The sequence below is a fragment of the Sceloporus occidentalis genome, unplaced genomic scaffold (genome assembly GCF_023333645.1).
Source record: "Sceloporus occidentalis isolate IW3139 unplaced genomic scaffold, rSceOcc1.0.p SCAF_54, whole genome shotgun sequence".
In the NCBI taxonomy this organism is placed as follows: Eukaryota; Metazoa; Chordata; class Lepidosauria; order Squamata; family Phrynosomatidae; genus Sceloporus; species Sceloporus occidentalis.
In genome coordinates, this window is record NW_028317034.1 from 1,040,089 (window position 1) to 1,054,893 (window position 14,805).

At 38.5% G+C, this 14,805-nt stretch overlaps 1 protein-coding gene across 3 annotated transcripts in view; it reads left to right on the forward strand.

Annotated features, from left to right (window-relative positions):
* The window catches only part of LOC149288010 (AT-rich interactive domain-containing protein 1B-like), a 178,567-nt gene that overhangs the window by 148,635 nt on the left and 15,127 nt on the right, over positions 1-14,805 (forward strand). For all 3 annotated transcript variants that reach the window (XM_089492131.1, XM_089492132.1, XM_089492133.1), the window contains exons 11-13: positions 9,960-10,093; positions 13,835-13,944; positions 14,634-14,792. In XM_089492131.1, coding sequence (XP_089348257.1) covers positions 9,960-10,093; positions 13,835-13,944; positions 14,634-14,792 — 403 coding nt within the window. The remainder of the gene's footprint in view (positions 1-9,959; positions 10,094-13,834; positions 13,945-14,633; positions 14,793-14,805) is intronic.

Sequence of the window (14,805 nt, forward strand, 5' to 3'; positions counted from 1 at the left end):
ATATTTTTGTGAGCAAGTCCTAAAATTAGCATATTAGCTTAAAACAATTCTCGCATGGAAAGAGTTAAAATACTGGCATATTAAATGCCCGTGGGGTGTCTACTTTTAAAAAATGTATGATTTGATGGGGTAAATTGAATGGGCCAGGTTCAACAACGTCCCAATTAACACGGGGGGAAGGATGGCCACACATCTAATTTCCAATTAGAAAAATGCACACGTACCAAATGTGGCCTTTTAGTTCCCCCAAAAAATGACACACCCATGCATGTGGGGTATCACTGCACTCAGGAGATGTTGCTGAACACATTATGGGGTGTCGTGTGACAGCGGCATATACCAGGAGCTGTAAATTCATACATAAAGTAGGTGTGTGTGGGAAAAATACACACACAAAAATATTACTGCAAACTTTGAAAAAATGCTGGTGGTAAAATATGTGCATGCAAAGAGTTAAAATACCAGCATTTAAAATACCCTGTGGTGTCTAGTTTTGAAAAATATATGGTTTTGTTGGGCACACTGAAATGGCCTGGCTCAAAGATGTACCAAATAGGGCATGGGCAGTGGATCCCAAATGCCAAAGTTCAACATTGAAAAAAGCGCATGCCCCAAATGTGGCCCTTTTGCCCCAAAACAGCCAGGCAATGTGAGGTATCGCTGTACTCAGGAGATGTTGCTGAACACATATTGGGGTGTTTTGTGATAGTGACATATACGAGAACATTTTAATTCATACCTGAATTAAAATGTGTGTGGAAAACCAAATGCAAAAAAATGACTACCACAAAGTTTGACAAAGACTGGTGGTAGATATGGTGCATGGAAAGAGTTAAAATACTAGCATTTGAAATACCCTGGGGTGTCTAGTTTTCAAAAATATATGGGTTTATTGGGCACACTGAAATGGCCCGGCTCAAAGATGTACCAAATAGGGCATGGGCAGTGGATCCCCAAATGCCAAAGTTCAACATTGAAAAATGCGCATGCCCCAAATGTGGCCCTTTTGCCCCCAAACAGCCAGGCAAAATCATTCATGTGGGGTATCGCTGCGCTCAGGAGATGTTGCTGAACACATATTGGGGTGTTTTGTGATAGTGACATAAACTAGAACATTTTAATTCATACCTGAAGTAAAATGTGTATGACAAAACAAATGCAAAAAAATGACTACCATAAAGTTTGACAAAGACTGGTGGTAGATATGGTGCATGGAAAGAGTTAAAATACTAGCATTTGGAATACCCTGGGCTGTCTAGTTTTCAAAAATATATGACTTGATGGGGTAAATTGCATTGGCCGGGTTCAAAGATACCCGAAATGGCACATGGGGGGAAGAATTACCAGATTTGGAAAAAATGGCTTTGAAATAGCAAAACGCTACCTGTACTTATTGCCCCATAATGGGTAGAAAAAAGCAAAAAAACATAAAAACATTGGGTATTTCTAAACTCAGGACAAATAGTAGAATCTATTTAGCAGGTTTTTTCATTACCTTTTATAGATGAGTAAAAGATTTTTCAACTAAAAGTTAGAAACAGTCATTTTTTTCTAAATTTTTCACCATATTTTATAATTTTTTTAATAGTAAATAATATGATACAATCAAAACAATGTCATCTAAAGAAAGCCCTTCTTGTCCTGAAAAAAACAATATCTAATGTGTGTGGGTTCAGTAAACGGGAAAGAAGAAAATTACAGCTAAACACAAGCAGCGCAGAAATGTTAAAAAGGCCATTGTCACAAAGGGTACAAAAAGTAAAATCAGCCTTTGTCTCGAAGGGGTTAATAGAATCTTGTATTTCTGTAATGGAGCTTGTTAGAAAAGATGTTTGATCTTGTTATTTTGGGAAGCGTTATTGTTGATAAAAATTGTGTGATTTCGATTTGTGTGGGTTGGTGAGTGCCAAGAGTCTTGGTGTAGATTATACAGTGTGTTGTAGTATCTAGCAAATTTGCTTGCAATGTGTTGCAGATTTATTAATTTGTGACCTCTTGATTTCATATAGGCAACTTTTGTTTGCGCTGTTTGTTGTCTCAATTACTTGAGTGATCATGACTTACTGCTTTGGGCATAGTATGTAAGATTTAGCCTTTTTAGCATAAATTCTGCGTTGTGTAGTTGTAAGTTATGCAACTCTGACTTCACAACTTTTATTTGTCATGCTAGTGCTTGGCATATTTTGTGTTGGGTTTGTAATGAGCATAGTTTTGTTAAAATATATTTTGGTTTTGTGATCATTTGTATTTTTCTTTTTTTTTTCCTTTCTATTTAAAGGGCTTTTTTGATCAGCACTCCATGCAGTACAGCCTTATGGGCTAATCACAGTTTGGTGAAGGGTGTTAACCCCTTCGCGACCTTTGCCGGTTCAGGACCGTCATGACATGAAGGTCACTAAATGACCTTTGACGGTCCTGAACCGTCAAAAAGTAAAATAAGCTTAGAAAGTGATCAACGATCACTTTCTTCGCTTAAACGGCGTTACTGTAATGCCTCGATGTCGAGGCATTCAGTAACGCCGAGATCAGCATCGGGGGCCATGTCTGGCCCCTCCCCGAGGCGTCAACAGCCGCCATACATTGTATGGCGGCGGACGCCCGTTTTAAAAGCGTTTAGGAGGCGATCAACGATCGCCTCCTAAACTTAAATGGTGTCGCTGGAATGCCTCGATCAGGAGGCATCCAGCGACACCAAACACTTACCTCTGGGTGGGCTGTGACCGCTCCGGAGAGCGGTCACAGCCGCAGCTGCCGGTGTTCTTCGCCATCAACAAGATGGCGGCCGCCCTGTAAAAGAAACAAACAAGTCTTTAAAGTTTGCTAGATGGTCTAGAGAACTCTGGCTCCACTTGCAGGTTGAATACAGGTACTGCATTCAACCATGCAAGTCAAAAATAAAGTTTATTATTTTGAGCAAGTGCTAAAATTTCTCAAAAATCTCAACAAAGAGTTAAAATAAAAGCACTTCAAATACCCAAGGTGTGTCTAATATAAAAAAAAAATGGCTGATGGGGTAAATTGGAGTGGCTGAGCTCAAAGATAGGGCATAGGTACAGACTTTCCAAAATGGACAAAAAAAGCGCACTTCCCAAATGTGGCATTTTAAATCTCAAACAACACGACAAATCCATGCATGTCGGGTATCACTGCACTCAGGAGATGTTCCTGAACACACATTGGGGTGTTTGACAGTGGCATATACCAGGACCTGTATATCTATAACTAAAGTACAATTTGTGTGAAAAATTTTTTTAAAAAATTACTATTACAAAGTGTAGTTGTATAATTGGTGCATGGAAAGGGTTAAAATAACAGCATTTGGAATACCCTGGGGTGTCTAGTTTTCAAAAATATATGGTTTGAATGGGTTAAATTGAGTTAACCGGCTTCAAAGATGTTCCAAAGAGGAGATGGAGGCAGAATGACCAGATTTGTAAAAAAGATTTGGAAATCATAAAACGCTGCTTGTACTTATTGCCCTATAACTTACAAAAAACAGCAAAAAAACATAAAAACATTGGGTATTTCTAAACTCAGGACAAGTAGTAGAATCTATTTAGCTAGTTTTTTGACTTGCTTTTTTAGGTGAGTAAAAGATTTTTCAAATAAAAGTCATAAAATGTGTTTTTTTTTCAATTTTTCACCATGTTTTTTTTATTTTTTTTATAGTAAATAAGATGATACGATCAAAATAATGGTATCTGAAAAAAGCCCATCTTGTCCTGAAAAAAACAATATATAACTTATGTGGGTTCACTAAATGGGTGAGGAGAAAATTACAGCTGAACACAAGCACCACAAAAGTATTAAAACAGCCTCGGTCCCACAGGGTACAAAACGAAAAATGAGCCCGGTCTTTAACCCCTTAATGACAATTGCCGGTCCTGGCACGGCACGGAAAAGCATGTGCTTTACGACAATTGACGTGCCAGGACCGGCACGTCTTTAAACGGGTGCAGAAAGCGATCTACTATCGCTTTCTGCACCCAAAAAGCGTTGATGAATGCCTCGACCTCGAGGCATTCAGCAACGCCGCGATCGGCACGAAGGGGCCATCTCTGGCCCCTCCACGGGGCGTCAACATCCGCCATACTTTGTATGGCGGCGGACGCCCGTTTTAAAAGCGTTTAGGAGGCGATCGACGATCGCCTCCTAAACTTAAATGGTGTCGCTGGAATGCCTTGATCAGGAGGCATCCAGCGACACCAAACACTAACCTTTTGATGGGCTGTGACCGCTCCGGAGAGCGGTCACAGCCGCAGCTGCCGGCAATCTTCGCCATCAAGGAAGATGGCCGCCGTCCTGTAACAGGAACCACAAATTTTAAAAGTTCGCTAGATAGTCCAGACCATCTAGAGAACTTTGGCTCCACTTGCAGGTTGAATACAGGTACTGCATTCACCATGCAAGTCAATGGAGCCCAGCTTTCTAATCACAGTGTGATTAGTAAAAATAAATTAAAAAATAAAATAAAATTAATAATAATTAGAAAAAAATAGTAAAAAAACAGTAAAATGTAAAAATCATTTCCCACTGATGTCACTATCAGGGGAACCTCCAAGTTGAAAAAAAATGTTACATTTTTAAAAAAAAAATAAAAAAAAAAATATATATATATATATAAAAAATATATTTTTGTGAGCAAGTCCTAAAATTAGCATATTAGCTTAAAACAATTCTCGCATGGAAAGAGTTAAAATACTGGCATATTAAATGCCCGTGGGGTGTCTACTTTTAAAAAATGTATGATTTGATGGGGTAAATTGAATGGGCCAGGTTCAACAACGTCCCAATTAACACGGGGGGAAGGATGGCCACACATCTAATTTCCAATTAGAAAAATGCACACGTACCAAATGTGGCCTTTTAGTTCCCCCAAAAAATGACACACCCATGCATGTGGGGTATCACTGCACTCAGGAGATGTTGCTGAACACATTATGGGGTGTCGTGTGACAGCGGCATATACCAGGAGCTGTAAATTCATACATAAAGTAGGTGTGTGTGGGAAAAATACACACACAAAAATATTGCTGCAAACTTTGAAAAAATGCTGGTGGTAAAATATGTGCATGCAAAGAGTTAAAATACCAGCATTTAAAATACCCTGTGGTGTCTAGTTTTGAAAAATATATGGTTTTGTTGGGCACACTGAAATGGCCTGGCTCAAAGATGTACCAAATAGGGCATGGGCAGTGGATCCCAAATGCCAAAGTTCAACATTGAAAAAAGCGCATGCCCCAAATGTGGCCCTTTTGCCCCAAAACAGCCAGGCACAATCATTCATGTGAGGTATTGCTGTACTCAGGAGATGTTGCTGAACACATATTGGGGTGTTTTGTGATAGTGACATATACGAGAACATTTTAATTCATACCTGAATTAAAATGTGTGTGGAAAACCAAATGCAAAAAAATGACTACCACAAAGTTTGACAAAGACTGGTGGTAGATATGATGCATGGAAAGAGTTAAAATACTAGCATTTGAAATACCCTGGGGTGTCTAGTTTTCAAAAATATATGGGTTTATTGGGCACACTGAAATGGCCCGGCTCAAAGATGTACCAAATAGGGCATGGGCAGTGGATCCCCAAATGCCAAAGTTCAACATTGAAAAATGCGCATGCCCCAAATGTGGCCCTTTTGCCCCCAAACAGCCAGGCAAAATCATTCATGTGGGGTATCGCTGCGCTCAGGAGATGTTGCTGAACACATATTGGGGTGTTTTGTGATAGTGACATAAACTAGAACATTTTAATTCATACCTGAAGTAAAATGTGTATGACAAAACAAATGCAAAAAAATGACTACCATAAAGTTTGACAAAGACTGGTGGTAGATATGGTGCATGGAAAGAGTTAAAATACTAGCATTTGGAATACCCTGGGGTGTCTAGTTTTCAAAAATATATGACTTGATGGGGTAAATTGCATTGGCCGGGTTCAAAGATACCCGAAATGGCACATGGGGGGAAGAATTACCAGATTTGGAAAAAATGGCTTTGAAATAGCAAAACGCTACCTGTACTTATTGCCCCATAATGGGTAGAAAAAAGCAAAAAAACATAAAAACATTGGGTATTTCTAAACTCAGGACAAATAGTAGAATCTATTTAGCAGGTTTTTTCATTACCTTTTATAGATGAGTAAAAGATTTTTCAACTAAAAGTTAGAAACAGTCATTTTTTTCTAAATTTTTCACCATATTTTATAATTTTTTTAATAGTAAATAATATGATACAATCAAAACAATGTCATCTAAAGAAAGCCCTTCTTGTCCTGAAAAAAACAATATCTAATGTGTGTAGGTTCAGTAAACGGGAAAGAAGAAAATTACAGCTAAACACAAGCAGCGCAGAAATGTTAAAAAGGCCATTGTCACAAAGGGTACAAAAAGTAAAATCAGCCTTTGTCTCGAAGGGGTTAAGGGGTTAAAGAACACAAATTTTCACTGAAATATAGTTCAAGTTGATCTGTCAGAACCTGGTTTTTTTTTACCTGGGTTGTTCATTAAATTATCATTTAGGAGCCACGGGCTGTGTCATTTGGTATGTCTCTGTAATTGTTTAAAACAAAGGAGCGTGATCTGACCATGTAATTTTACCTAAAGTGTAGTAGGTGATCCTTTTTCATCGAGATGTAGTGGCCTTCAGGTGTTGTACCAGCGGTGGCCAGCTTTGAAGTGCTCTAATTGTGTTCCCTCTTTGGGTATTGTGTTTGCTCGTTGAGTATTGGATATGACTGTATTGGATATGACTGTGGTATCTAAAGCAGGGTTAATAGTTATATTAAAATATCCTCCCAATATTACTGCATCATTGTATTTGAATGTTAATTTCATAAAAAACTTTTTCTAAGAAGGGTATTTGGTTGGTATTAGGGGCATATATGTTTGCTAACATGTTATGTTTATGTAATCACCTTATCCTTGTCCATGTATATGGATACCCCAGCAGTCTTAGAAGATGCCATTAGCTTCCTTTATGTGGTGAATTCAGCCCTTTAGTATTTAGGGACATGAATTTCAGATCCATGGTAGAAAAGAAGATGTGGTGCGGTTGTAAAGCAAGTACCGTATTTTTCGCTCTATAAGACGCACCTGCTGATAAGACGCACCTAGATTTTAGAGGAGAAAAAAAAGGAAAAAATATTTTGAGCTAAAAAATGGGCTATAAAAAAAGGACATCATCCTCCCGTCATGCCTGCACAGAAAAAAGCTGGTCAGACATGATGGGAAGTGTAGTTGGACTACAAGCGCCGTACTGCGCATGCGCCGGCGCCATACGTGACACGGCGCTTGCGTCAAATCCCCCCGTCCTCTCCATCCAGTCCGCCCTTAGCCGTCGCAACGGACCAGAGAAGAGGAGAGGCGGCGACAGAGGCGGCAGTCTCCAGATGAAGACCTCCCCTGGACGGCGAAGCGAGACAGAGACTGTCCGGGACACTTTTGGTGAGTACCGTATTGGCTCGGATATAGGCCGCCCCCGTATATAGGCCGCACCCTAAAAGTTTGGTGCTTTTTTAAAGAAAAGTCTTAAAGTGGGGGGAAAAAGTGCGGCCTATATTCGAGCCAATACGGTATATCGTTGCCCCCCCCCTCCCTGCCTGCATCTTCGCTCCATTAGACGCGGCTGATTTTTCATCCTACTTTGGGAGGAAAAAAACTGCGTCTTATGGAGCGAAAAATACGGTATATGATTGTCTTTAGGGAACTTGTTCGCTCAGATCCGCCAAGAAAGATGGCGAAATTTTCTGCTCTTGTTTGGGTTGAAAATAACCCGCCGGCTTTTTGTTTAAGTTCTTTTGATGTTGTGAAGACATGGTGTTGTCGGGTAAATTGCTTTGTTTTGCTGTTTATTTTCTTGTTGGTCACCCTCTCCGGGTGACATAAAGTGAGACCACCTCAGAGCCCTCCCAGACCACGCGCCTTTCGGTGTGTTCTTTAAGGTCAGTATTTTAAAGTAAACGTACAGAAGTAAAGCGAAAAATATGCCTTCATTCTGGATGACATAGAAGAATTCCCATTACTGGCCTCTCTTGTCAAAAAATTAGAAGCTGTAAATTGACAAGTAGATGGGAAAAAACTGTAAAGTAAACCCCTCCAGTAAAACGTGCAGTCAAATCCTAGTTTCAAATTAGGTTCATCACTAGCTCATCCGATGTGAGATCAGGACAGATGAAAAACAAATTCTTGTTGCTCTGCTCTACCAGTTCGCAAATGCTATGGGATAGTTTGCTAGTAAGCAAACTGATATTAGTGGCAATATCACACATGGTTTTAAGGCGTCATTGCTTGTTTTTGTTGTAACAATGCTTCTGGTTTTCTGGTCTTGACATACTAAACATTCACCAAAAAATCAAGAAAACAGTCAAATTTATTAACTGCTGGCCAAATAATTTTGCCTGTTTTTTGGGAGTTAAAGCCTTTATGTTTAAAGAAACCAAATTATTAAATGTTTATGAACTCTGAACAGATACTATTTAGTCTAATCATTTTCCCTTTCATAGCAGTATTATCAGATTTATAACCCTGTTTTGTTCTTCACAAGCTATGTGTATTTATGAACTATGCCAGCAAGTGCTTTCCTTTCTGACCCTTTTTTTCTTTACTCTGTGCAATTTTAATGTTCTCTTGATGCAGAAAAAAATGGCATTGGAGGCATTGGCTTCAGTACATCAAAGTGTGCCCTTTACATTTAAACTGCATTAGACACCAGGAACTTTTGTTGATTTTTAAGTTGCTGGCATAGCGGAAATAAATATTAAAACTAGTTTTTTTACAGATCGTTCAAAAAAGAAAACATGGCACATTCAGATCAGGAAAACATAAATGTTTGCAACAGAAACTGTAGGAATGCATAAAGTTGCAAATGATGAGATAAGGCTCTAAATAACATCAAGAAATGGGAAACTGCTTTTAACTTTACAGAAAGCCCTAAGGCATATTCATGAGTAATTTACATTTTGCAGCTGTAATGTTGGTTTTTTTCCCCCCATTCTCTGTTTATGATCCGGAAAGTACATGAACATCACACATTACTTTATGCATGTGTATGAGCAGTATTTTAAAGATTTTGGAGGTACATCGGTTTGTAGTAGATTGAATCCGTGCTAGAATTCTAGATCCCTACAGTGGCAAAACATAGCACTTGTAGAACCCCCTATTTCTACAAGGACAACATAATTGCTAAGATAGAAAGGAGTGCATATAATGCTTCATGAATATGGTCTTCTTAACATGGCGTGGTCGTCTGAAAATTGGATCCTCCTATAAGTGACATTTCTCTACTCTGGTATTTCTGTAGGAGAGGACAATGGAGAGTCCTTTGTTGTAGATCTACAGCTCCTATCTTGTGCAACCAAGACCCTGAAAGAAAATTGAGTGTATCTGTGGCTTTGGAAGGACCATGTAATTTGTAGTTCCACAAAACTGAATAGTTCCCTGTAGGACACACCTGCTGTACAGCCAATTAGCTTTTTTCAATCTCTTGTTTTGAAATGAAGAAAGGATAGGATCGGGGTTAAAGAAGATGAGCCGGCTACACAGTGTTAGACCTTACCCTTCTCCTAAATACTGGTTCTACCACCTGTGCTGGATACACAAGGGTTTCAGGGGTATTTTTTTTCCGGCATCAATGAGAATTTCAGCCCATTTAGGAAAACAACATGATCTTAAATTAGGTGCTCGACACATTTCAAAACGTATTTCTATTGTTTTTCATCCCGTGTTTTGACAGGCTCTCTAAACGTTTCTAATTCTGTATGACAGCTGCTGAACCGTTTATAGTGATCATGATTAACACACTAAATCTGAATTCCACATATTTCAGTGTCTAAAAAGTATTGGTTCTTTGGTTCAGCCGAGTTTTGTAGTGACTTAATAAAGTTGTGAAACTTGTGTGACATTTATTAATTAGTTTTTTCTCCCCTTTTATTTCCTTTTGTTCACTTAAATACAGGCAAAGCGGGTATCCTGGTATGAACCAGAGTGGGCTTATGGGGTCAAATTCACCATATAACCAGTCTATGAATAACAGCAGTGGTATGATGAACCCACAAGCATCCCCATACAACATGATGAACAGCTCCTCAGGTAACATGTTGCATTATAATAGCTTGTATGTATGTTGACAACAATGTTTGATCATGCAACACATTCTGACGCCTGAAATGAATGATCTGTTTATATTTTTTGTTCCGGGTTCAGAAAAGTTCTAAATTCCTTGGTGGTGCAGCATTAGATTGTGGTTCTAGTGTTGCGGCAGGTTGTTATTTGTGTTTATTTTTTTTTTTTTTCAATTTTGTGGAGGGGAGAGTTCTAAGAACTAAATTGAAAGAACAAAATACCAAAGTAAAAAAGAAAAGCCCTTTTAAGTACCGGAACGTCTAATGCTATTAATGTACATGTTGGCTACCAATCCAAAGTTTTACCAACACTTTAAAGTCCTTTGATCTTCTACTGCTGCCTTTAGCTACTGATCCATTTAATTGAAGGCTGAATTTGTTTAATTGTTTTTCTTTCTTCTGTTCTTCTTGTCTGGAAGACTCATGTGGTGAGTCTGCTGTTTTTTTGATTTCATATGCGGGAAATCTATCTCCTTAGCACCTGCTCCCCCCATTTGTTTTTTCCCTTCTTCCTTGTACACCACTTTAACCATTATTGAGATTGTGCAGAAGCATTACATTTATTATGTTGAAGCAGAAAACATAGGCTTTACATCTTAAGATGGAAAACCCTTTATATTATTTGAATATAGACATTTGTTTAGTCCCACAGATTTTATCCTCAACAAATCCCATTAATGGAACTATTGCAGTTTTTCAGTAAGTCTGTTCACAAAGTCCTATGAAACAGACATCACCCTAGGGTATGACTGTTATAGTAAAGCCCAGATTTTTTTTGTCTTGTGTCGAGGTGCTCTTATCCGGACATAACTCAATCTTGAGATGACACTCCTAGATAAGAGCATTCATAGATAGTTGTAATTAACTAGACATTTATTTGTGGGTAGATTATCCTCCCCCTAGTCCTCAAACCAGTTTTTAAGCACAACAGGAGCATTTCAACTTGCCAAATTTACTGTGGATAATGAATAGCTTTTCCAGTAACTCTTGCCTGAAGGAAGGGCTGAATGACTCTGTAAAATGTTCCACTGATTGCAATATAGATTCTGCAGAGCCAACAACTGGTTGAAGTAATGAAGTAAAATGTTGCATCTTACCCCAGCTCGCCTTGTGGTTTGGTCACTAAGCTTCAGTGATAGTGGCCCTAATAATATCAACGTCAAATGTGGTATGAGGTTACTCCACATTGGGGGGAAATGAAAAGTGGGGCGTTCTTGAGTCAGTACACAAGCTGCTGTAAGCCTGTATTAACAGGTGCTATTCATACTAAGCAGTGTGTTTTGGGGGTAGTAGGTGCAATAAGGGGATGTAGTTAGAGAGTAGTTAGGCGTGGGTGTAACCGAACCCTGCCTCCCTGCCCAGAGATAGGTGTAGCACCTAGGAAGGAAGTATGTTTATGTACACACCATAATCTCTAATACTTCCCTTTAATTACAGTCTAATCACTCTGAGTTTAGGTTGCAGTGGGATATGGAGTTTGTTTGGGCTACGGTGGTTTGTTTAATTTATCTGGCAGGCTGACACAATATTACTTTTTCGTATTTAAATAGCCCTAAATTGTGGCTTCCCATTAGCAGTGGTTATTTATTTTTCTCTTTATGCAGAGAGCTGTGAATGTTACCTGAAGCAAACAGATGGCAAATTGCCCCTTCTAGAGAAATTTATGTACTCTTGCAGACTAGCCAAGTTAAAGATTTAAAGCCACCAGAACATGTTTTTATGATTAAGTTGCTTGACCCTTCTCCACCCCTTTCCCAAATATATTTGATGGATTTCTTTTATTTTTTCTTATGGCATCTGTTAACAAAACAGAGAAAATACAATCTTGGTAATAACATGTAGCTGTTTAAATGCTATGCATATGGCTATATTGAGTTTGAGATAACAGCTGTTTTATTCAGTTTTGACACGTGTTGCTTATTGTATTTTTCTAAATATATATATTTGTGGGTGCATAGAAAGCATGGTTGGACAAGTTGAATATAACTTATTCTTGTCAATAGATAAAATATTATTGGTATTACATTGTATAGAGCATTAGCAGAGTCAGTAGCGCTATTACACAGGAGGGGAATGAAAATGAGCAGTAACATTAAGATTGATATATATATATATATATATATATATATATATAAAAATATTAAAATTTGGCATTAATATTAACATCTGAAAACATACCGTTCTAGAAGAAGAGGTCCTGCTTTTATGAGCTTGAAACCTATACATATGGATCATCACCTATGCAGGTGATATAACCAGCACAGTGCGCTCTCTCGCTATCGGCCTTACAGCTTACTGAACTGCAGCGAAGAACAGTATTTAAAAAAGCATGGCTGGAAAAGGGTGAAATAATTGGCTGATGTTTGATAGAGGCTATGATTTTCTTGTAAATGTTGAAAATAAGCATTTATGGGTGGGGCGAATATTCTCATCTCCCATGTATTTTCTGGATTTTAACAATAAATATTATTTGAATGCTGCATTAGCTAAAATATACCGGCAGCTGCTGTGCTAAGTTACTAATGGTTTTTGGGCTATACCCACCTTCCATCCTAGTAACATTGTAAATTAAAGGCATGCTGCGAATTTCCGCACACAAATCACTTAATATCTGCAATATTGGTGCATTTATTTTTTCTTCCTTTCAACAATAGGCTAAAATTTCTGCTTGGCACACCGTGTAATTGTAAACACAAATAGCACATGACTAGGTTTTTTGTTTTTTTTGGCAGACCTGCAGTTATTATGACCTGTAGTGAGGATGCAGATATTAGAAAATTAGCACTGTGCTTGCCAGCCTATACACCAGAGTCCTACACACTCTTAGTGCTTCAATTAAAACTAATTATTCTCTAAATGCACAGTAATATACCAATATGTGCTGCAATCATTCTGTTGAATGTAATCTGTGATGTTGATTTTTTTTCTTGTTGCGTTTTACTTGTTGCATTTTATTCTCTTCTATGTTTTTACTTGAAATTCAGCCGTAAAGGTGTTTAAAAAATGGTGGTTCCACACGTCTTATGGGCGCAGTCAGATTTTCGAATATGCTAATGTCTGGCTGTGTGTATATGTATATATAATGTTGTGTAAATACAATGCAGTTTTAGGTAGAATTTCGTGAACCTTTCAGATAGTACTTAAGAAAAAAATGTCAGTGAGGCAAGCCACATTGCCAAGAAATTACTAAGTCCTTCATAGTTGTCTAGAAGAGGGACTGTCACTCCCAAACAATGATATGATAAATATTCCTAAATGCCTTATACTATAATAAATAATCAAAAGGTTTCTAGGAAGACCTCGAGAGCTTGGAGAGTTAGCAGTACTTTATTATATAACTAAAACCATGTGTGGGAAGGGGAGCACCCCAGAAATTGCCCAACATAAAGGCTGATCTTGATGAGAACTTACTGACTACCTGTTTGTGACTCTTTAGGTGAAAAAAGAGTTTTCCATGATGTACTTTTAAGTTTTACTGTATAGATCTTAGAGAAAAATAGTTTCCATTTTGGTTCTGTTAAACAAATATTTGAAGCACCCAAAAGCTTGTTAAAAAACAGTATTTATGTTGTTGGGTGTTTTTTTAAATATGTTCCAGACCTGAGTCTCTGCTGCCTTTTTTTTAAAGTCATGTAAACAAATATTGTACTATCAATATCTATGAAATATGGAATGAACATCCAAGTAATGTGTTTGTGCTTTGTTGTAGGACATATTAGTCTTGGAGACATGATGAATACTGGTGACTCCAAACTCCCTGCTTCACTCAAACTTGACAGCAAAGAAGATGGCCCACCACCACCTGAACCCAAACCAAAGGTATAGTGCTTTTGCATGGGGAGTTATTGGGCCTTGCAGTGCCAGCCATAGTGTCTTCCATTTTCTGTTTTGACCACCCTCTGTTTGGTTTTCTCTTGCATGCCTTCTCCATCTGTGTTGCGGGCCTGTATGTTCTTACTTGGCCTGGATCTGAAATTTACGTGTTCTAATGGCATCTAACTTTGGAGCTAAGTATCGAATAGGAGCTTGGGGATATTCAGCTGGTGGGGTTGGGATAGGTCTTACTGTGCCTGGTGTCAACTCTGCAGACAGTTTCCCTTTCCTTGCCTTTGGTTCGAGCTTCTGTTGTTGGCCGTCTAAGCAGCACCAGCATCATAGACATACTTACTATTGTTTTCTTCGTTAAAACATATGATGAGCAGTTTTTTGGTTTTTTTGCTTTTCGTTTGGTTCCATTAAGGTATAATCCATGCTTAAGCATTTCATTATTGCTTGACATAAGCATGGTGGCTTAGTAACATTGGTGAGGCATCTGGCAGAATTTTTCAAATTTGCACTAATTGCTAGCAAACAGATTAACAAACTGTATTCATGCATCTTATATGCTTGTCTACTTTTTCTGCCTCTCTCCATACATGCAGCAGTGTTGCATTCCCACTTGGTTCTATTTCTTTTTGGTAAAGGTTTGCCCTGCTCTTGTCATTTTGTTTTGTATTCTTCTACCACAGGATAGCTACAGCTCCCAGTGTAATTCACAGCCCCCAACCCCAGGCATCCTGCCAGTCCCTTCCCCACTGTCCCCAAGCTCTGCTAGCATCTCCTCCTTTCTTGGAGATGACAGTGATAACATAAACAGCCCAGGCTGGCCAAAGACTCCATCAAGCCCTGTAAGTGGCCCTG